The 24,696-nt window shown below is 34.0% G+C and overlaps 1 protein-coding gene across 6 annotated transcripts; it reads right to left on the reverse strand.

Moving 5' to 3' along the window:
• Window positions 1-18,549: 18,549 nt before the first annotated feature.
• LOC112733561 (putative disease resistance RPP13-like protein 1) lies at window positions 18,550-24,165 on the reverse strand. 6 transcript variants are annotated; one of them, XM_025782578.3, is made up of 5 exons: window positions 20,382-24,165; window positions 19,967-19,985; window positions 19,609-19,700; window positions 19,132-19,209; window positions 18,550-18,898 (listed from the first exon to the last, which is right to left on the reverse strand). In XM_025782578.3, exon 1 carries the CDS (start codon window positions 24,058-24,060, stop codon window positions 20,386-20,388), a length of 3,675 nt encoding a protein of 1,224 aa, XP_025638363.1. In that variant the 5' UTR covers window positions 24,061-24,165; the 3' UTR covers window positions 18,550-18,898; window positions 19,132-19,209; window positions 19,609-19,700; window positions 19,967-19,985; window positions 20,382-20,385. The 6 variants fall into 6 exon arrangements, with proteins under 6 accessions (XP_025638363.1, XP_072069480.1, XP_029146870.1 ...); XM_072213379.1 differs by having other exon boundaries at window positions 19,132-19,219; XM_029291037.2 differs by having other exon boundaries at window positions 19,877-19,985.
• Window positions 24,166-24,696: the final 531 nt, after the last annotated feature.

Here is a 24,696-nt window from a genome sequence, read left to right on the forward strand (position 1 = left end):
AGAAAGGGAGAAAGAGTGTGAAAATTGAAATACATATTCACATGTACAAGTAATATATATATAGTAATATATAGACAAATGGTATTCCATGTCAATAAATGAATTAGCACTTGAATTTTTTTGGTCAAATTTTTTAGAGTCGTTTTGTCATTACTGTCTATTGAGACTATCTTGACAAAATCTGAATTTTTCGATAATCAAAATGATTATTTACTCTAAATTACATGAGACAATTTAATTTTCCAAGCAAGTAACAATCAAGCTAAATCATTGCATAGTTGATGCAATTCTTTGAACAGTCAGATTAGAACTTGTTAAGGTCATGATGCTTGATAATTTTAGGTCCGTTTCAGATTTCTTATCAAAATGATTTTGCTATAGTTAGGGGGTGGTAATGAGTATCCATGGGGTGGAGACTCTCTCCCGCTCTCCGTTTTCATTTAAAAAATTGTCCCTGTTCGTTCTATCGGGTCTTCAATTTTTTTTTTTCCTGCGCGGGAGGCAGATACTCGCATGTATCCATAGATATCAAATTAAAAAAAAAAAAACATGAACATTATCAAATTAAAGACAATTAAAACATATCTATTTTTAATATATAAAAGTAAGTACATAGTTTATCCACATTACTTCTAAGTAATTTTTCTTCTTTTACTAACCTCATGTCAGTACCATTGCTTACTTGGCAAAATTTTAGACCACTCAAATTTTGTTAAATCAACTTTTATTTTCACATACAAAAAAAACACAAAAAACAACTAAAAAATACAATAAAAATAAACAAATTAACTTTTTCCAAATCAATCATTATTTCTAAAACAACAAAAACACAAATTAACATTTACCCCAACAAAAAGCTCTCAAAACCAAAGAACTTATTACCTTTCTCAAACTCTCACCCTCTTAGCACCTCTTCGTACAAGATTCTATTTCCTCCATTCTCTTCCGGTTCCATGAGCCATTGTTTTTTCCTCAAAACAAATTATACATCGTGATGTCTATCTCCGACGGAGCCGCATTGCATAAATTGCATAAACCAGGGCAAACTCCATTCCTCCTCTTGCGGTTTCCCTGCCAGAGCTTGATTCTGGGTCTCAGACCAACGTCACCATTCGGCGCCGCCAACGTAGAAAATTTGTCCCAAGTATCTTCCTAGAGATTTTCAACTTTGCCGTTTACTCTTCATATTGTTCAATATCATTTTTCAGTAGCCCTTATTTGTTATAAATAATAACATTTTAATTGTAAACTCATTGCAAGTAGCACAAGTTTATGTATTCCTCTTTTGTAAACGGTTCTGTCCAACCGTCACAACCAAAATTAATGTGCATTTAACATTATTGCCCCCTATATACTATAGATTGCAATATCTCATCATCAAATTATAAATTGTTATTTTACATGTGGAGCTTCTTCCACAATTTACATTCACGTGTTCCTCTTTTCAAATTGTTATTCCAGATGTGCAGTATTTCTTCGACAATTTACTTGAAATGGATTATCATTTTTTGACCATGTCTTATTCTCTTTGTTGTAGAAGGATTTGCCGTGGTAATGACAGACCGGAAGAGTTAATACCCAAAATTGCTAGATGAAAATCAACCAATCACTATTTAGTAAAATCTTTTAAAAAAATTAAAATAAAAAATTCTTATCTATTATTATTCAATTGAAACATCAAGTACTAATTAAATGCAATAAACATACATTAAAAGTGTCATAATAATAATTATAAAAAATTTCAGTTACAAATATTCAAATTCTACAACTTATACATATTAAAACTCTTACTACTCTTCATTTCTTAATCTCTTATACTAATTGTCAAAAATTCCTTAAATTTAATATAACAATCTTTATGTATTTTTCATTCTCATTTATTTATTTTTTCATTATTTATAAACAAAAAAACCGTAAGAAAAGACAAAGTGTAGCAATTAATGCAAATCGAAACAAAAAATACAATTTTGTATAATTCTAACATAAATAACCTATGTCTTTTTTAAAAATAAATAAATTCAAAATTTATCTATAATATATTCTCTAAAATATTTTTAATATGACATTTAGGACTTGTTTGGGTGAGCTTTTAAGAAAAGATCTTTTTTTGAGTTATCTTTTTTTAAAAGATCTTATAGAGAAGTAAAAGTAATTTTATGTTTGGATATCTCATGTAAAAAGGTCTTTTTATCTATCAATTATGGGCTTGTTTGGGTGAGCTTCTAAGAAAAGATCTTTTTTCAAGTTATTTTTTTTAAAAGATCTTATAGAGAAGTAAAAGTAATTTTATGTTTGGATATCTCATGTAAAAAGGTCTTTTTATCTATCAATTATGTTTGGGTATAACAATATAAAAGTACTTTTTTGTTTATTTATTACATGAAAAACATCTTTTTTTTAAGGAAAAAAGATCTTTTAAAAAAAGATGTAAATTACAGCTTCTCAAAAAAGATCTTTTTTTGATTTTACTAGTGCTTTTACTTTTACTACTAAAAATTTGCCAAACACGTTAAAAAATAAAAAAAGATCTTTTTTCATTGAAAAAAGATCTTTTTTTAACAAAATAATGGCGCCCAAACATGCACTATGTTTGGGTATAACAATATAAAAGTACTTTTTTGTTTATTTATTACATAAAAAACATCTTTTTTAAGGAAAAAAGATCTTTTAAAAAAAGATGTAAATTACAGCTTCTCAAAAAAGATCTTTTTTTGATTTTACTAGTGCTTTTACTTTTACTACTAGAAATTTGCCAAACACGTTAAAAAATTAAAAAAGATATTTTTTCATTAAAAAAGATCTTTTTTTAACAAGATAATGACGCCCAAACATGCAAATATACTATAAAGTATAAATAATCTACTTCTCCGCGCATTACACGGATCCCACTCTAGTTCAACATAATAACATAAATTCAAAATCTCCCACATATAAATTAAAATAAAACGAAATGTTTTCAACCTAGTAACATAACAAATCTTGATCAACGATCATAATTCAGTGATAGTACTTTCTTCCTATAATAATACAAATTTAAGTAATTAATTGATGCAAATTTAGATATTATGCACATTATTAATTTATTTCTAAATAAAAAAAATTAAACATACAAAAATTTAGGATTTCACGTTAACTTTTTATATATATATATATATATAATATTTTAGTAATTTCATAGTAACGGAATTTAGCAGGTCTTTATGGGGCGGGTACCTCAATCCCCGCCTCCGTCCTTGCTTATTCGTGGGGGCGGGTCCCCATTTTGCTACCGTCGCAAGTTTTTTCCGCGGATCCGCATTGATTTAGATTTTTTTTTCATCCCTAGCTATAGTGGTAGGCTCAAACCTGTAGTAGAATGAGCTTGTGACAATGTAGATGCAGATGGTGATGAACAAAGGTCACATTTTCGATCCCTATTCTCTATAGCAACACTATATTACTAGCCACTTGGAAAAGTTTAAAATACATGTGCAGTCCAATCATTGAGAAATTCAGTGTTTCATTGATGCTCTAATACATGAATAAGGTTAACATAATCCATTATGCTTACTTTTCAATAATATATCCCTTGTAGAGATCATTTCAGGGTGGGAAAAAATCATGTCAATACTCTCATACCAGATTTGCCAGTTGAACAACACACATGGTAAAGGCAGTCTAAAGATTTGCTCAAATCTACATTACATCACACAGCAGTTCTCTAATTTGAGATGAAGATTTTCTCCTTCCAATCATTCAGCTCATACTCATTGCTTGTCACTGAAAGATACATAAAATCAAAGGCGTATCTTTAATACATTGCAAATTCAGTTAAGTATAGAGTTTCTGGATGATAAGATAAAAGGATATCAAACTTTCATAATGACATCAGTTATCTTTTTATCTTATATATATATATATATATATATATATATATATATATATATATATATATATGAAAAAAAGGTAGAAGTCATAAATGACTCTGCATTTCTGTTGCTTTTTCTTTACTGAAACTGCAATTCAAGATTCTGTCCAGAACTGCAATGCTCTCATGGCAATTGCTGCTTAATCCTCAATGTATCCCCTGCCACACACGCTTATTGTTCTACATTCTCTCTTTTCTTGTTTATTTTTTATACCATTTTTAGTAATGCAGATATGTGAAAGCCTCATGAACACAATGTTAGATCATTGGTTTAATTTTGATCCTTCTATTTTGAAAGCTTATACATCTCATGCATGCTGCTTCCTTTTACTCTCCGACATGAATCTTGCAACATAACAGCTGGCTCAGACAGAATTGGCAAGACAGAAAGACCATTTTATAACTCTTTTCTTTCCACAAATCAAGCTATCATTTATTTGTTCTCTATGCAAAAAAGCAAAAATAAAATTATAGAGAGAAACGGAGAAATATACCAACAACAACAAAAGCTTTTCAATGATAAGTGCCACTTCAACTTTCTCCATCATCTTTGCTTTTCAATAACATGAAGCCAAAATGAGAAACACAGTTTCTAGTTCCCAACACATCAATCCAGCCTAATTACCACCTCAAATGAACTTAGAACTAAATGAAGAAATATAGTCAATGCATAGGATTACATCTCAACATGTACACAAGCTACCTACAGAAGATAGTAGAAACAATAAATTTGAATCATCCATTTGTTCAATACATCTAAAAAAAATCTCAAATGTTGAATACACCAAAGACAAAAAATTTCCTATTTGACAAATGAGATATGAACACAAACATTGTATTCAGAAATTATATTTTTTATTATTTAATTTTAAACGTATATTAGTAAATGCTGCATTATTGGTTTCTTTAATTAGTGAAAAAGACGGAGACATCATTTTGTGATGAAGTGCATATAAATCAAGCTAATCAAGCAATCATAAACTTGCATTCCACCTTGCCAATGAGTTATAGCTCAAATGGCATAATCTCCCCATCCTTACCTAGAGGTCTCGGGGGTTCGAGTCTCTCCTAACTTTGGAAAAAAAAAACTTGCATTCCACCTTAAGAAGGATGGTACGTATACGTTTGAAATTGAACTACAACCAAGATATCTTTCTCTAACTGACTAACTGACATGCATGCATACACGCTAAACTCATGAGAATGAGATCAATATTTTGTCACAGATTCTTGGCAGAAGCATGCCCTTTGTTTCTGGAACCTTCAGGAACACAAATATCCAGGAGTTGGAACAAGCAACAGCATATATGCCAAAGAAACCGGCGAGTCCGATTAAACTGAGCATCACAGGCAGTGTGCATGTGACAATTATGCTTCCAATCCATAACACTAGAGCGCATATAGCTATGCAGAGGCTGCACACCCTTGTTGGAAAAATCTCAGAGCAGAGTAAGTTTGGAATTGGTCCATAGGCCATCTTAAAGCACCAGAAACAAAAGCATAAGCGAGACTATCAACACAGGAATCGTGGCGAGTAGTAGTTGCCTGCATATTAAGGAATCTGTTTTTGACAAGTAGACAACAAACAGAAGCAAATAGAAAGATGCTTAAAAAGTGTACTTTTTTCAAAGTATCATAATTTGAACCTTCCATTTCATGAAGCAAGTATTTAGCCAACTCTGGTGGCCAATTTGAAGGGTTAAATTTTGAGATCCCCAAAGTGTCTTCAAAATGATAACAGAAATACACAACTAAACAGGTATTAAACTGCCAAACCAAAAAAAAAAGCGTACCGTCTTCCTGAGATATCTATGAGCCTCATGCTTAAAGCTATACCAGGAAGAATCAACAAGGTTGTGACAGCACTGATTAGGAATGATGTAGATTTGGAGCTAATGCCAGCAAGGAAGTTCAACCAAAAGAGGAAACCATTCAGGTGACTGAAAATAAGACCGATGGAGACAAGGGTGCAGATGAGAATTGTTCAGGTGGAGATACTGAAGAAAAGAAGGCACAAAATGGAGCAGAGAAGATGATGGAAGAGGCTAGCAAGCCGAATGAAGGAAAGAACTCGAGCAAACCAACTAGCGAAGGCGGATAGGAGAGAAAGGCTTTATCAGATGTTGATGCTGCCATTTTAATTCAAGCTGTGTATCGCAGTTACCAATGTCAAAACTTCTATTCAAGGGTTTGAGCACTCTTCTGATCTACAAAATGATGAGAAGCAGAGGAACGCACTTGGAGAGAATATAATGAGGCTCTTGCTGAAGTTGGAAACTATTCAGGTATGTGTTACTGATGCTGTTTACTTAATATCAAATCAGCAATTTCTTTTCAATATACCTTGATTTGGTAATAAAATGTTGCATAAAAAGTATGTATTTGTTTCGTTATTTTTTTTGTTTCAGTCACCACTTGATCCGGCATTGAACGTGGCAGCAGAACCTAATGTGGCACCAAATGAAGCACCACTTGATGAGGATATTGCAGCATCTGAATTCAACATGGATGGTGGAACAGAAATTTTAAAGCATGAACCAGATCATGAAGAGGCGGAAGTAGAACCTATTATGGAGCTTCCAAATGGATTGCTTGATGAAGAAGAAACAATAGAGTCCAAATCTGTGAAGCGTGATAAAGATATGGAACGTATGATGGAGCTTCCGGTGGAGTTTCTTGATCAAGAAGGAACAATAGAATCCGAACTTGTGAAGCATGTTAAGGCTGAAACAGTTCCACCCGCTGTAGAAGAGGAATGTAGTGTTGCTGCAAAAGACACTCAACCAGAGCCCAAACAGCAGATGGAAGAGCAGGAAGAGGTTCAATCTTCTGAGGAATCATCAGGCTGGGTGAAGGTTGAGATCTCGAAAGAAGAGGAACTCAAAAACAGAACGCATTGATCTGGCAAATGCCTCATCAATTGTAATAGCTGCTTGAGAGAATAATTGGGATAACAATATACAAAACAGTGGCAGCCATAGAATAACAGAAGTCAAAAAAATAAAAATAGAAACAAGAGACCAAAATTTTAACGCGGAAAACCCTCATCATGTGAGAGGTAAAAACCACCGGTCATTCGGACTAAAAAAGAAAAACCACTATAATAACTAAGGGTACAAAAGAATCTCAAATAAGTAAGCAAATCAAATGCTTACATTAAGTCAAAACAATCAAGCACCACAGCATATAAATGTGAATCAAAAACATGAAAAGTTTTCAAAACCAGAATTACTTAGCACACACAAGCTATATCTCACCCTCCAAATCTTATCTTAATCCTCCAACCATTCAGAACAAAAAATTACATCCAGAACTTGCTATTGAAATTTCAGCCCAATCCACCATTGAACCACTCCCCAACTGCAGATTTATAGTGACTGCATAATCAACCCAAAAAGAAGAAAAAAATTATCATTCTAGTAACAATATGGTAATGAAAATTGAGGTCCATTACATCAAATTAATCCATACCGAAGAGTATGATCACAAAATTGTAAAACTTAAATTATCAATTTAGTAAAAGTATGATCATCTTCATGAAATGTTTGAACAAAAAAAATCAATTATTAGACTAGACGTGTAGTTTAAGAACTCACATAATTTTCAAAAAGGAGCTAGTAAGCTTGACACTCCCAGCAGAATCCACAAGCGATCAAACACTCAAAGTCCTGACCTAATATTTTCTTCAACAAGGTAAAGTTTATCAAGATTGTCTTTGATAACAGATTTTATTAATGAATAATGACATTACAGATGTCTTTATAAATTCATGTAATAAACTTGAATGCGTTAGAATGCTACATCTTTTTGTTTAAATTTACAAGCTCCACCACTCATTTGAGGTTTTGGCATTGTAACAGCTTTGGCAGCAGTTAAAGAACCAAAATTAAGTTTATATTTATAGCACATTTCGTTTAGCATGTACAATAAAAAAATAAGAAAGGTAGAAACACCACCTTTCCCTGAACTGCATATAACTAATCCCTTCTCAAATCAAGTTTTCATCATCTCTTTTTCTTTCTCCCAACAAAAATAGGAAAAGTAAATTGTGAGGAGGAAAGGAGTAACTATACCAACCTGAAGCTAAAATTACAGAGCACCTCTTCTGATGAACTTTGGATTGAATGAAGATAATTTAGATATGGTTACCAAACCTCAATATGTACTTCCTGAAACACAAATTAAAAAATATTTCTAAGACTTAAAGTGTTTGTCATCAGTCATCACAGAAACCACACACACAATTATGTGAAAACCTCGTGAACACAATTGGTTTGATATATGTACAGAACTGCACACACCATTGAGTGAAGTTGATAGGAATGACATTGTTGCTGATGGCATCACTACAGCTTCTTTTATTATTTCGGGTACATCATTGTCATCTTCAAAAACGGAAAGCATATTCTTTTAATCTTGACTGCATTAGCTACGTACCTTGGTCACCTTGGGAAATCTGTTTGATAACGTGTCCAAATCCAAAGAGGAAGAAATAGTTATTATTACAGAATCTTTTCTTAGTATTAGAAATAGCTTATTAAAGGCATCTACTACTATTTATTTTATGTAAGATTCAATCTATGAGCAAAAAACTTATACACCTTATGCATGCTGATTCCTTTCACTATCCTACATGAATCTTGCAACAACAGCTAACTCTATGATCATCAAGAATTGACAGACAGAAACACAATTTTGTAACTATTTTCTTTCCACAAATAAAGTTATGATTTATTTTTTCTCTGAGCAAAAAGCAAAAAAGAAAGAAAATTATAGAGAGGAATAGAAAAATATACCAACAACAACCAAAGCTTTTCAATAATGAGTGCCACCAACTTTCTCCACCATGTCTTTGCTTTTCAATAACTTGAAGCCAAAATCAGAAAACACAGAGTTTCTGTTTCCTAATACATGAATCCAGCTTAATTACCACCTCAAATGAACTTGCAATTAAATGAAGATGTGTAGCCAATGTATAGGATTACATCTCGATATGTGCACAAGCTACCCGCAGAAGATTGTAAAATATTAAATTTGATCCATTTGTTTAAAAATAAACACCCAACTGTTGGATACACAAAAAATGCGATTTTTTTGAATAAAATATGAGAGTTAACAAGTATTACAGATAACAATGACGGTTTCCCAGAGTAAGAAAGGATATTTCTTTAACTAGAACTGCAAACTGAGAGCTTTCCCGATAAATGAAAGAAAAGAATGCAAATTTTGCAGTTGGCATATGAGTTCAAGTGGTTAATTGTTGAGTCTGCAGCGGAATTTTGACTTCTAATAGCTACAAAGTAATATGAAATTGAACACTACTCACAATAATGCACTCGCTATATAATTATTAAAGAGAAAAGGAAATAAAATAAAATAATAATAATAATATGAAAAGAAGATGTGAATATATATAGTTGTTATTGTTGATGATGATTGAATTGAAATTCTACAAACGTTTATATAGTGGTTATATGCTATAATTTCAATGGATAGAAACAAAACTTTCCTATAATAACTCTTAGCCTTCCTTTTCTTAGCCTTCCTTTTCTTTCTCTCTCCCTCACAATTCTCCACCTCGTTCACAATTTGAAATCTATGCAAATTTTGGACGATCAAAGAATTGTATTCGTATTCGGTTGCATCATTTGACAATGACTGCCTAACATGGAACAATATTGAGTAATTTCAAACAGTGTTGGAACTTGCTTCCTGACACCACTTTAGTCAACATGTCAGCGGAATTTTCATCCGTGTGTACTTTTACAAGAGAAATGTCACCTTTCTCCATAACATCACGCACGAAGTGATATCTAACATCAATATGCTTGGTACGAGCATGATGAACCTGATTTTTAGCCAAATGAATTGCACTTTGACTATCACAACTCAGATTCACGCAATCTTGCTTCAACCCCAAATCATCTAGAAGACCTCTTAGCCACAATGCTTCTTTCACCCCTTCTGCTACTGCCATGTACTCAGCTTCTGTAGTAGATAGTGCCACTGTAGCTTGTAACATCGATCGCCAACTAACTGGAGCACCTTGTATTTTATATACATAACCAGTCGTAGAACGTCTTCTATCTAGATCACCAGCATAATCAGAATCAACAAAGCCGCTGATTTGACATGATTTTCCACTAAAGCATAAACCTGTGTCAATGGTACCCTTCAAGTATCTTAATATCCACTTGACTGCTTCCCAGTGTGCCTTACCCGGGTTTGCCATGAATCTGCTAACAACACTGACTGCCTGTGAAATATCTGGGCGTGTACATACCATAGCATACATTAGGCTACCGACTGCACTAGCATAAGGTACATTTTCCATGTAAGCCTTATCCTCTGCTGTTGTGGGAGATTGTTTACCAGAGAGCCTAAAATGTGGAGCCAACGGCGTTACCACCGATTTAGCATTTTTCATTTCAAACCTTTCAATGACGCGCTCAATGTATCCTCTTTGGCTCAAGAACAATTTTTGGCTTGATCTCTCTCTTTTAATTTCCATGCCTAATATTTTTCGTGCAGCACCCAAGTCTTTTGTTTCAAATTCTTTACCAAGTTGAACCTTTAACATATCTATCTCTACCTTGCTCTTAGAGGCAATAAGCATGTCATCCACATACAATAGAAGATAGATATAATCACCTCCAGGAAGCTTACGAATGTATACACAACAATCATAATTACTTCTGGAAAAACTTTGTTTTAACATAAAGGAGTCAAATCGCTTATACCATTGCCGAGGAGATTGTTTTAATCCATATAGCGATTTCCTCAAGCGACATACCTGACTTTCTTTACCCTCAACCTTGAAACCCTCAGGTTGATACATGTAGATTTCTTCCTCTAAGTCACCGTGCAAGAATGCAGTCTTCACGTCTAGTTGTTCCAACTCAAGATTACTATGAGCAACAAGACTTAAAAGCACCCTTATGGAAGTGTGTTTCACCACAGGAGAAAATATCTCATTGTAATCAACACCTTCTTTCTGTGCAAATCCCTTTGCTACTAACCTAGCTTTGAATCTTGTACCATCTGACTTAGTAGGATCTTCTTTTCTTTTATACACCCACTTACAACCAATTGCAGTTTTTTCCACGGGCAATGGGACCACATCCCATGTCTTGTTCTTATGAAGAGATTGCATCTCTTCCTCCATAGCGACAAACCAACTCTCTCTATCTTTGTCTTTGATAGCCTGTTTGAAGGTGACCGGCTCATCATCCTCCACTGAGAGTGCATAATCTACCAGGTTTAGCTGCCCATAATGTCTCAAAGGCTTGTCTGACCCGAACTTCTGAACAAATTTATAATTCCTCTTTGGCCTAGTAGATGCCAAAGAATCCTGCTGCTGCTGTTGTAATGCATGTGCATTTTCTCGCTGAATTTTCTCATGATCAAGTTCATCTTCTGCGTCATCTCGAGTAGCATTAGGATGCTCCACCTGAACATTATTAGAGTCTATTTGTTGGTATTTAGACTCTATCTCCACCACTTGAGTATTTGAAGTTTTTCCAACATCACCATCATCTGGCACCACATCTTTAGACAAAGCTACCATAGATCGTTCATCAAAGGTAACATCCCTGCTAATTACAAACTTAGAATCATTTACACTCCAGAGGCGATAGCCTTGAACCCCTCTTGGATACCCCAAAAAGATTGCCTTCTTAGCTCTATCATCAAGCTTATTATCTTTAACATGATAGTAGGCTGTGCATCCAAAGACTCTGAGTTTCTCGTAATCTGCATGTTCCTCTGACCATACCTTATAAGGTGTGTCTCCATCTAGAGAAGAATGTGGGGATCGATTCACTATGTAGCAAGCTGTAGCAATCGATTCTGCCCACCATTCTCTGCCTAACCCAGAATTAGAGCGCATACACCTTGCCTTCTCAAGTAGCGTACGATTCAGTCGTTCGGCGACTCCATTCTGTTGTGGTGTTTCTCTAACTGTCCAGTGTCTTGTAATGCCTTCTCGGTCACAAAACTCCTTGAAAGCCCCATCCGTGTACTCTGTGCCATTATCAGATCGTAGAGTTTTCAGCTTCCTACCTGTTTGGTTTTCAACCATTGCTCTCCATCGCTTAAAAGTATCGAATACCTCATTCTTATGTTTGAGGAAGTAAATCCAAACATACCTGGAATAATCATCAACAAAAGTAACAAAATACCTGGAACCACCCTTGGAAGTAACTTTAGCCGGGCCCCAAACATCAGTATGCACGTAGTCTAACAACCCTCTGCTTTTATGCTTGCTTGTAGAAAACTTCACCCTATGTGCCTTTCCATACACACAATGCTCACAAAATTCCATTTGTGGTTTCTTCATATTCTTCAGCAAACCTTGTCCACAAAGCAATGATAGACCTTTTTCTGACATATGTCCAAGCCGCATGTGCCATATTCTCGTGCAATCTGTTTGATCTCTACTTCCACCGATTCCAACTGCTAACTCACCTATAACTGTTGTCCCCAAAAGGGAATAAAGATTACCGTGACGAACTCCTTTCATCACTACCAAAGAACCACGAACAACTTTCAGTACCCCATTTTCCGCAACTATTTTGCAACCATTTTTCTCCAACAAACCTATGGAGATCAGATTTTTCCGCAAGTCTGGAATATGTCTCACATCCTTTAAGGTTCTTACGACACCATCATGCATCTTGATTCTTACAGTACCCAACCCCACAGTTTTAAACTATCAAGAAACTTTCAAAGGCTATCACTCAACTAAGAAAATTCGTCCAACGAAAAAAATTCGTGCCAAGTATTTGAATTACTGCTAATAAACTTTTTGCCATTTTCGGTACAGTAGTATATATTAATTATTCAAAGAGAAACGTTAAGGACTAATATTTTTTATTAATATTAGTCTAAAAATTTTTAATTAAGTCTATATAATATATAAATATTTTTTAATCAAGTCTTTTTAAATTAAAATTTTTGAAATTAAATTTGTAACATATAAAGACATTGAAATCATATTCCTATATTTATTATATCTTATCGTTATAAATAATACAATAAATTTATTATACTAATAATTAATTTATTATTGCATATTACTTCACTACTGCCATTATTTCAGCGAACATAGGTCTCAACTTTAGATCTCTACAATACAAAAAGAGTATCATATAGTCACACCAAGCATCGGGTGTATTTCATTCATGTAGGTGAAGTATTCTAAAACTTCCTAAAACTTAAACATTTGCAAATAACCTAAAAGTTTTCTATTAAGTCCATATAAATCTAGAAATTTTTTATTAAATTCATATAATATACAAATATTCTTCAACTAAGTCTTTTTAAATTATAAATTTTGAAATTAAGTTTGTAACCTATAAAGATATTAAATCTATATTCTTATATTTATTATATTTTACCATTATAAATAATATAATAATTTTATAACACCAATAATTAATTTATTAATTTCTATAAACTCAATCATTAAATGTAATAAATATCCATATAATAAATGTCATAATAATATTATTAATTATAATATATTTTACATTACAAATATTTAAATTATATACTATTTGAACTACTTATATAAGTCTCTAATCACTATTCTTTAAAATAACATCAAATTTACCATAAGAAATTTCTTTCCAAACTATACAACATCTCAAACTTACTCAATGGAGCATCATTCATTGGATAATATAACCAAACATACGGACAATTGGTTTATCAAAGTTCGCGTAGTTCGTTTGTGAAAAACATTAACACCCAAAAATAAAGAGGAGCCTCTTTTCTTAGAAATGATTATATTATATAAAAAGGTACAAAATAAACAAATTTATTCTGTTTTTAAATTGAATTTAAAAAAATGCTTTAATTATTTTTGTTTTTTATACTTTTAATATTATTTTATAATACTTTATATATAATTATATTTTAATATTGTTAAAGTTAAACTTCTCTCAATTTGATAATCATTGTTCTTTTTCTAATAATTTAAAAAATAAACGCAATCATTTTTTTAACTAATTGTTAACAATGATTTACTAACACTGGAGGGAACACCTCTTCATGTAATTGTGAAGAAAAATATGATAAACAAATTCAAAAATTTGTTAGAAGAAGAAAAAATTTATACTATAAAAAAATTGAAAATAGAAGATGCAAATGATTTATATAGAGCAATTAAAGGTACTATGAAAACAAATTTTTTAATAACAACTATTGTGAAAGAAATCAAAGATCCAGTTTTGAACATTCTCCAACACTATTTTAAATTTGCATCACTTGAAACATTATCTGACAGAGTGGGTCAAAGACAAATTTTAACATGTAATTTTATTTTATATTATTTCAATTATTCTTATTAAAAATAATTTATTAAAAAAAATCAACACATTTTTGTTTTTTTATTGTAGATGTCATTGAAAAACTGCATGCAATAGGAGAAGAAGAACAAGTAGATGTTAAAGGAAAACCCACAAAAATACGAAAAATGGAATTGATACTCAAAGAGTAAAAAAATATACAACCAATTCATTTTTCATTTAGATATATAGTTATTAACAAAATACTATTAATTTTAGGAACATCGTGTTAAAAGTCAAGTTGTGGAGAAATCTCTCAAATCAGATAAATAAAGAAATTACAACACAAATTAAGGGCCAAAAAATTGTTGCACTCACGTCAACATTGGTTAGTGAATATAAAGGTATGATCTTTTTCAAAAAATTTTAATTTATTGTTTTTTTAGTTCAAAAAATTATATTTTATATAATACATTAATTGACACAATACAACACAATCTTATTTTATATAACCTATTATATTATAATATTAGGTGATTATTAGGTTAGCACAACTTCAAGTACAAAAATCTATATCAATCCAGAAATTGAAGAATTCACACAGCTGACTTATGGGTATTTCATAACTAATAAATCTCTCAAAAATTAATTCATTTATTTAATTATTCAATTTAATAAATATAAAAAAATTCCTAAACATGAAGAAGTAATGGAGATACCAAGCCAAGACAATGCCAACACAAATCTTCAGAGTAGAATGATTAGAAATCGAATAACTATTCAAGATCTAATGCTATGCAATGGGAATCTGATTATCAGGTATGACAAAAAAATCTCACAACATGCATCATACATTCATTCTTACTCAGATACAATATACCTAATGATAACATAAATGGAATATTGGAATAGGAAAAGATCTTTACAATTTTAGCAATTATAAACCTAATACTTATTTTAGGTTCAGAATTCAATTAAAGGTTTTAGATCAAAGTGCTACAGCAACTTTTGTATTATTTGATGGCGAAGCAAAAAAATTGTTGGACACAACTGCTTCAAATCTAATCACACTCCAGAAAAGTAATGATCTTGAAGCATCACCCCAATTGAAAAACTTGTGCAACCTCACACTTATTTTTGAAGTCAAACTAAATGAGTTTAATCTCAAAGAAGGTTTTCAACAATACACCGTTACCAAGACATTTGTTCCAACTAAAAACACTGAACAGCAACACCCATTACAACAAATAAAACAAGTAATACTAAAAAAATCACTTATTTAAAACATCATTTTTATTTCTAATTTATATTATTCATTGATTATAGGAACCAACTTCGCCAACACTAATATCATCATAAGAAGATCATATACCTATCAAAAGGTTGAGGAGAAAAAAAACGATACAAGTTCAAGACACATTTTCGGAAGAAGACCATACATGCAAAGAGGGAGCAAACAACACAAAAGAAAGTGCACACAACTCACCAATTCATAAGGAACATGCCTTCACAATAACCTATGACAGAAAGAAAAAAGCAACAACTCTAACAGCAACCAATAAAAAAAAGAAGACGAGTGTCACATAAGAAGACCAATTCCATCAATTAAACCAAATGCAAAAATCAATTCCAACATCCAAATACTTTGTACTACCATTTCTTTTAAATAAAATATCATTTAAATTTATTTTTAGTTTATACATATTTCATTTAATTCTACAAAACATAATAATTTTTAATATTTATTATATACTATTATTAATTTACCGTCCCGCGCATCGCGCATGTCACATTCTAGTTATGTCTAATTTTTGGAAAAAAAGATGTATGTATTTATGCATGATATAGCAGCTTGGCAGATATTTGATGACGATGGCAATGACAATGGCAATGGTAGTTGAGTGATTAGGGATGGATAGCCTTTGAAAGTTTCTTGATGTTGATATGAAGAAGACATACATGAACACCAGCTAAGCATATGTATGGAAAGTTGGAAGAATGGTATTAAGTGGTCAAAGACACACCATTGAAGCATCGCTACGGTGAATTCTCCTTTGCAACTTTCCATTAATTACTTCTTTCTTCGTTACTGGTCTGGAGGATCGTTTGACTTATGTTTTATGTGCTGCAACCACTTTTCTTTAATTTATAATATACTAGATTTAAATGTGTGTGCTGCACAAAAAAAAATACTAATGAGAGTACTATTTTTATTAAAAAATAAAATTATTTATTTTTAAACTATATTAGTAAATGCTGATGCATTATTAATTTCATTAATTAGTGGAAAAGACAGAGACAGCATCTTGTGATGAAGTGCATATAAATCAATCTAATCATAAACTTGCATTACACCTTAGGATGGATAGTACATTGGATATGTTTGAAATTTAATTACAAGTAAGATATCTTTCCTCTAATTAACTAACTGAGATGCATACACGCTAAACTCATGAGAATGGGATCAATATTATGTCACCGATTCATGGCGGGAGCAGCCTGTCTTACTCTTGAACCGGCAGCAAAGAATTCAGTGATGTCTTTTTTAGTGAAGAGAATGAAAATGGTAGTTAGCAATAGGTTAGTTGCTGTTATGCTATTATATTTGATAACTAGCCATCAGGCTGTTAGGTGACCTTTGCTATATATAGTGTCTCTCAATCTCTCTATTGTAGCGCAGCGCAGCCGGATTCAAGCCTTCTGAATGTAGCAGATGTCAGCAAGGAAGTTCAACCAAAAGAGGAAACCATTCAGGTGACTGAAAATAAGACCGATGGAGACAAGGGTGCAGATGAGAATTGTTCAGTTGGAGATAATGAAGAAAAGAAGGCACAAAATGGAGAAGAGAAGATGATGGAAGAGGCTAGTAAGCCGACTCGAGCAACTCAACCGGCAAAGGCGGATAGGAGAGAGAGGCTTTATCAGATGTTGATGCTGCCATTTTAATTCAAGCTGTGTATCACGGTTACCAAGTGAGGAGATCAGAGCCATTGAAGAAATTGAAGCAGATAGCCTTAGTCAGTAAGGAGTTGACTAATGTCAAAGCTTCTATTCAAGCGTTTGAGCACTCTTCTGATGTACAAAATGATAAGAAGCAGAGGATCGCACTTGGAGAGAATATAATGAGGCTCCTGCTGAAGTTGGATACTATTCAGGTATGTGTTACTGAGATCTTGAAAGGCGATGCGCAGCAAGATATAGAAATTGAAATGTGAAGAGGAAACTGGAAATAAAGCTGAGTTGTCAACTGTGGAGTCCGCGAGAAGCGCTGCAGAACTTGGTGACACATAGTGAAGAGGAGAATATAAAGAACTTAACACAGCAAGTACCGAATGAGAATGAAGACAAGCTTGCTGCACTAGTAACCAGTGTTAACAATGAAGACACAGCATTATCAAAAGAGTTAGATCATGTTGCTGAACATAGTGGAAACTCAACAAAGGTGATGCTGAATTATTGGAAGAAAATGAGAAGCTGAGAAATATGATGGACAGATTGCTTGATGCTGGGAATGAACAATTGAAAGTGATATCAGATTTGACAGAAAGGGTTAAGGATTTGGAGAAGAGATTAGCAAAGAGCAAGAAGAGAATGAGGACTAAGAGGTTTAAAGCAGCATCATCTGTGTCCAAGATTATTAGTTCAAAGAGTAACGCAGGGCAACATAGAGCTATGGATGTTGCAATGTAAAACTATTTTGGTTTAAAAGAGTGTTATGTGTCATAAGCTTGTAATTCTGAGGTTTTGGTAAGGTTTGAGAGATCAGGTCCTTTGTAACTTGTAATGTGTTAATTTCACTTGGTGTTAAATACATGAAACATAAGTGCCAAACTTTTCACTGCTCATTGGCATTATACTATATATAGATTATGCTTCTTGCATTAAACTACTGTACAATGTTAAAAACTGAGATTGAAGGTAATTGATAAGGCTGAAATTACAAATGGTTTGGTTAACCAAATAATATTTTCCATAATAATGGCGATATATTAGAAAAACAAAGTGAAAAGAGAATTTAATAACAAAATTTACACTCTATTATACAAGTCACTGGACATGACAAGCGTAACAGTTAATAAAACATAATTCATATATAATGTCTCATATAAAATTGTGCAAGTATTTTCTTTCTTTCTTTCTTCTTTTTCGAAGAGAAGAACTTCTTCTGTTGCAAAAACACACAAATTAGCAAAACTTTTCAATTTTAAAAACAGGACACATTGATTTGGTAAATGCCTCATCAATTGGAATAGCTGCTTGAGAGAATAATTGGAATAACAATACACAAAACACTGACAGCGATCGAATAACAGAAGCCAAAAAAATAAAAATAGAAATACAAGACCAAAATTTTAACGTGGAAAATCCTCTTAATGTGAGAGGTAAAAACTACTGGTCATTCAGACCAAAAAAGAAGTACCACTATAATTAAGTAAGAATACAAGAGAATCTCAAATAAGTAAACAAATCAAATGCTTACATTAAGTCAAAACAATCAAGCGCCATAGCATATAAATGTGAACCAAAAACATGAAAAAATTACAAAACCAGAGTTACTTTACGCACCGAAGCCATATATCACCCTCCAAATCTTATCTTAATCCTCCAATCATTCGGAACAAAAAAGTACATTCAGAACTTGCTATCGAAATTTCAGCCCAAACTACCATTGAACCACTCCCCAACTGCAGACTTACAGTGACTGCATAATCAACCCAAAAAGAAGAAAAAGAATTATCATTCTAGCAACAATATGGTAATGAAAATTGAGGTCCATTACATCAAACTAATCCATACCGAAGTGCATGTTATTCGAGTATGATCACAAAATTGAAAAACTTAAATTATCAATTTAGTAAAAGTATGATCATCTTCATGAAATGCTTGAACAAACAAAATCAATTATTAGACTAGACGTGTAGTTTAAGAACTCACATAATTTTCAAAAGAGGAGCTAGTAAGCTTGACACTCCCAGCAGAATCCACAAGCGATCAAACACTCAAATCCCCGACCTAATATTTTCTTCAACAAGGAGAAAGATTATTAAGATTGTCTTTGATCACAGATTTTATTAATGAATAACGATATTGCAGAGGTCTTTATAAATTCATGTAATAAACTTGAATGCATTAGAAATGTTACATCTTTTTTGTTTAAAGTTACAAGCTCCACCACTGATTTGCAGTTTTGGCATTGTAACAGCTTTAGCAGCAGTTAAAGAACCAAAATTAAGTTTATATTTATAGCACATTTAGTTTAGCATATACATTAAAAAATAAGAAAAGTAGAAACACCACCTTTCCCTGAACTACATATAATTCCTTCTCAAACCAACCTATTATCATCTTTTTTTATTACTCCAATAAAAATAGGAAAAGTAAATTGCAAGGAGGAAAGGAATCTACACCAACCTGAAGCTAAAATTACAGAGCACCTCTTCTGATGAACTTTGGATTGAATGAAGATAATTTAGATATGGTTACCAGACCTTAATATGTACTTCCTGAAACACAAATTAAAAAATATTTTGACTTAGTGTTTTTCATCACAAAAACCACACACACAATAATGTCAGAACCTCATGAACACAATGTTGGATTATTGATTTGATTTTAGAGTCAACGGTGAAAAGTTTTAAATGACACTGATCGGTTTGATATATGTACAAACTGCACTCACTACAACTTCTTCGACTACTTCAGGTACATGATTATCATCTTCAAATATGGAAAGCATATTCTTTGAATCTTGTCTGCGTTAGCTACATACCTTCATCACCTTGGGAAATCTGTTTGATAACGTCCCCAAATCCAAAAAGGAAGAAATAGTTATTATTATAGAACCTTTTCTTAGTATTAGAAATAGCTTATTATAGGCATCTACTACTATTTATTTCATATAAGATTCAATCTATGGGCAAAAAACTTAACACCTTATGCATGCTGATTCTTTTCACTATCCTACATGAATCTTGGAACAACAGCGACTCCATGATCATAAAGAATTGACAAAAACAGAAACACAATTTTATAACTCGCAGGAAAAGGAAATTTATGCATACTAGTTCAAGTGGTTAATGTTGTTTAAAGAAAGAGAAAAAAAAATTGACTCGCAGGAAAAGGAAATTTATGCATGTGTGAATTTAATTGTGGTAGCATGAGAAACATGAAGGTTAGAGAATTACCTGCTCAGAAAATTTGGACGTGATCGACTTCAATGGTGGGGATGTGGGAAATTTTGGGCCAAATTTGTTGATGCTTGTTCTTGCAGTGTTCGCCCAGCAAACCACAGTCGTAAATTTTGAGGAGTAAGAGAGAGGGAGGCAGATTTTCTCCTTCCATATTCTTCAGCCTCTTACAGTATGAAATGTGTAGTTGTTGGAGGGAGGTGAGGCGGAGAAGCTCGTTGCACTCCAATGTCTCCTGTTCATCAAACTCTTGGATGTGTAGAGTGGCAAGGGAGGGAAGGCGAGGCAGCGAATCCACCTCTGGGTATGACTTTATTATCCTCCCACTGTAACGACCTGAGACGGTGAGACGAGTGAGGTTGTCCAAGTTGCCCAACCATGATAGGCCCCTCACTTGTACACTTAGCTCTTTCAGGTTAGGCGGCAAACCACCCTCTGGCCACCTGCAAATGTTTGGGCAACCTCGTATGTCCAGAGACTCTAAATTTGGGAGAAGACTATTCATGCCACGTGGCAACGCCTCCAACTTCGAGCACCTGCTAACATCGAGATGAGTCAAGTTGGGCGTAGCCAGTCCTTCTTCCGGAAATGACACAAATTTGTGGCACCAATTGATGGAGAGACGTTGAAGAGTAGCGTGTGGTGGCTCTGACATTGAAACTGATTCCAGATTTGAACACTTGTATATCTGGAGATTCTGGAGATTGGGAAAGGCATCCAACGACAATGAGGTCAGTGAATCACCGCTTTCAGATATTTGTAGATCGACCAAATCACACTTCTGTTGTTGCTGCGGGAATTCCGGTTTGCTGCAACTCAAGATTACGAGCTTTTGCAATGATTTGGGTAAACAATTGTCCCCCAAGGATACAACAGACGAACACCCTGAGATTTGTATTTGTTGGAGGGAAGTTAGATGGTGGATGATCCTTGCCTTAAATGCATACTCCGCCGCAGATTCAAATCCACTCATTGTTAAACTATCCCCAACAAGTCTCATCTTTTTATACAATCCTTCATAATCTAATATTTCCAGTTCTCGCACTTTGGAAACATCTGATGAGGAAAAAACGATTCTCATTAATACCTGATTAACCATATCTCCCTTTAACATTGGACAATCTGTTATTTGAAGGCTCTTAAGCTGAGGAAAGGCTTCTGAGTCAGGTAAGTGCCACTCCTCCCAACATGGCATGTTGTGAAACTGCAAACGCTCCAGTGAGGGAAACGGTGCAATAGGTGAAGAATGTTGATGGCCTTCATTCTTGTAAAACTCCTTGCCAATTCTCTTCAGCTCATCAAAACTTTCGATGCACAGGGACTTAAGAGAAGGCAGCTGTCCAAGTGAAGGCAGCATGCAGCAATTCTTGCAAGACTTGAGAGATACACTTGTCATGTTTTGGTACAAGGAATGCCCCATCCAATCTGGTAATATTGTACCTTTGTATCCATCAATTTCTAACACTTTCAACACACGGTGCGGTTGCAAGCCCTGGAGTATGTCTTGTTCATCACTATGTGTGTTTGAAACCGTATCATCACCTGAAGACCATTTCAACAATAACTCCTCAATGTGCTTCTTATCTATTATCCTTGCATTCCTTGCCTGATTGGCATCAACCACATTCTCCAAATTCACAATCTCAAGTGATGCATGAAGATTTAAAAGCCCTCCTAGCTCTTGGATTCCATTGTCTTCAGACTTGCCTACGATGTAGTTACTTAAGATGTGCAACTGTTTTAATTGGCCCATTTCTTTTGGCATTTCTTTCAGAGGAGTACCTCTTATATTAAGATGCCGCAAATTCACAAGCTTATACATTCCATTGGGCAGCATAGTCAGCCTTGAACAATCTTTTAACTTTAATGCTTGTAAATTACACAAATTGCATATTGACTCAGGCAATACCTCAATATCACTCCAAGAAAGATCCAAATAGCGCAGTTGGATCAATTTATCTATTGGATCAGGAAAGATATTGAGTCTACCAAAGGACAGAACTCTCAAGTATTTATTCTTGGACAATATGTCACATAGTAACATTGCAGGTGCTTCCCAGATATAAGATCTATCATTGATACACAATAATGTCCTCAAAGATTTCATTTTACTAGAGGAGCATGTTTTCTCAGGGATTGAATGATTGTATGCCAAATGCCGAGTTAGAATACTCACCTCTTCTTTTTCACCAAATCTACAACAAAGATCTCCAGCAAGAAAAGTTGCCAAGTCATGCATGAGATCATGCATCACAAAATACTTCTCATCATCATTCTCGACCTGCTTGAAGAATAGTCTTGAAACCAAGCCATCGAAACACTCGCAACCAACTTCTTCTAGAGTCTGTCCCCTCCTTGGTGATTGTAAAAGATCTTCAGCCATCCACAGCAAGATTAATTCATCTTTATCAAGTTTATAATGTTTGGGATACAATGAACAATAAACAAAGCAACGTTTTGAATGAGCAGGCAGATGATAGTAACTTATTAACAACGCAGGAACGATCTTACTGTATGTCATAGGAAATTCCCAAATGTCACTCGATAGTATTTGATTCCATTCTTCAGCACGACGCTCTGAGCGCAACAAGCGTCCAAGTGTTTCTGCAGCAAACGGCAAGCCATCACACCTCTCGACAATACCTATTCCTTCCAGTTCTGAGCTCCCATTTGATTCAGGAAAGGATGCATTGTCCGCAAAAATAGACCAACAATAATCGTCTGACAGTTCCTTGAGAGTGTAAGAGTGATAGTGTTGGACTATTCGACCTACATTTTCATTGCGGGTAGTTAGGAGAATAGTGCTTCCCTTTGTCCCATGTTGGCAAGGGGTGATAAAACTATTCCACTTGTGAGCATCTTCACTCCAAACATCATCCAAAACAATGAAGAACTTCTTTTCTGACAGTTTTTCCTTCAAATCTTGTTGAAGTAAATCAAAGCTGTCAAGACTACAAACACCAGAAGAGATCCCCTTTATAACATTCTTTGTAGTCTCAACGACATCAAAATTTTCAGAAACACAAATCCATGCTTTCAGATCAACTCCGTCCATCAAATCCTTATTGTTGTACAGGCATTGTGCTAAAGTAGTTTTACCAACACCGCCCATACCAACAATAGAGATGACGGACAAGTTATGATGATTGTTGTCATTGAGCATCTGGATTAGTGCCTGTTGATCACCATCCCTGCCGTACACCTTCCCCTTCACAAGAGAAGTGGATGGAGGTTTCCATGAGGAGCTACCCGTTGGAATCTCTTTGAGACCAAGGCTATCTTTAAGTTTCTGAAGATCTTCTATTCTTTTAACCACCTCGTTTATCTTAGTCACCCTCTTCCTAGCAGATTTATTAAGGCGGAGAGGAAGGGGAACGCATACCTTGTTGCGAATTTGAGCTTTGATGAAGACACGGTCCAGCAAGTCATCAGCAGTGTAGACAGCATCCCTGAGACTATCAAGCCACTCCCTGACAAGTTCGTTTCCAAACTGCTTCTGCTCAGCATCAGCAGCCAGAGCTTTGGCAGCCAAGAGAGCAGTCTTGAGCCTCTCAACCAACTCGCGGTTCAGCTTCTTGTTCACCGCCGAGTTGACAAACTCAGGTGAAATGAGCCTGTTAAGAACAAGGTTGATGGAGCCAGATACTAAAGGTCCAACAAGAAGTGCTTCAGCCATGATATGACGATCACAACAACAGCAAATGAATCAGTGCGTGATTGGATTCTCAGAATGTAATGAAGAGAGAGCAATAGTGTAATAATGCTTGCAAGGTATTCAGCAATAATGGGCATATAGTGAGATACAAACATAAAGATTCCTCAGCAAAAGGACTTTGGCATCGCGTGGAGTGCAATACTGGGTTTTCTCTTTACTTCTTTTTCATATTCTTCTTTGAAGGATCAAACAAAGTATTCAAAAAGCAAAAGTGAGACCAAAGCAAACTCGGAAACTAGTCTTTATGGAAATTAATTACCTATATAATCTAAAGTAGGATCATCGTATAATATCAACTATATTTAAAACCGCGTGTTACGTAAAAAAAAAAAAGTTGAGTATTTTTTGTGAGTGACTTGCACAGGGAAGAGGAAACAAAAAGAAGATAACACAGCAAAAGGAACAAGCTGAGAATGAAGAGAAACTTGTGGCACAAGTAACCGGTATTAACAATGAAGACACAGCATTGTCAAAAGAGGTAGATCATGTTACTGAACGTAATGGAAAACTCAACAGTGGTGATGCTGGATTATATATAAGATTATGCTTCCTGCATTGAACTACTGTGTTAAAAAATGAGATACAAGGTAATTGATA

The sequence above is a fragment of the Arachis hypogaea genome, chromosome 2, assembly GCF_003086295.3.
Source record: "Arachis hypogaea cultivar Tifrunner chromosome 2, arahy.Tifrunner.gnm2.J5K5, whole genome shotgun sequence".
In the NCBI taxonomy this organism is placed as follows: domain Eukaryota; kingdom Viridiplantae; phylum Streptophyta; class Magnoliopsida; order Fabales; family Fabaceae; genus Arachis; species Arachis hypogaea.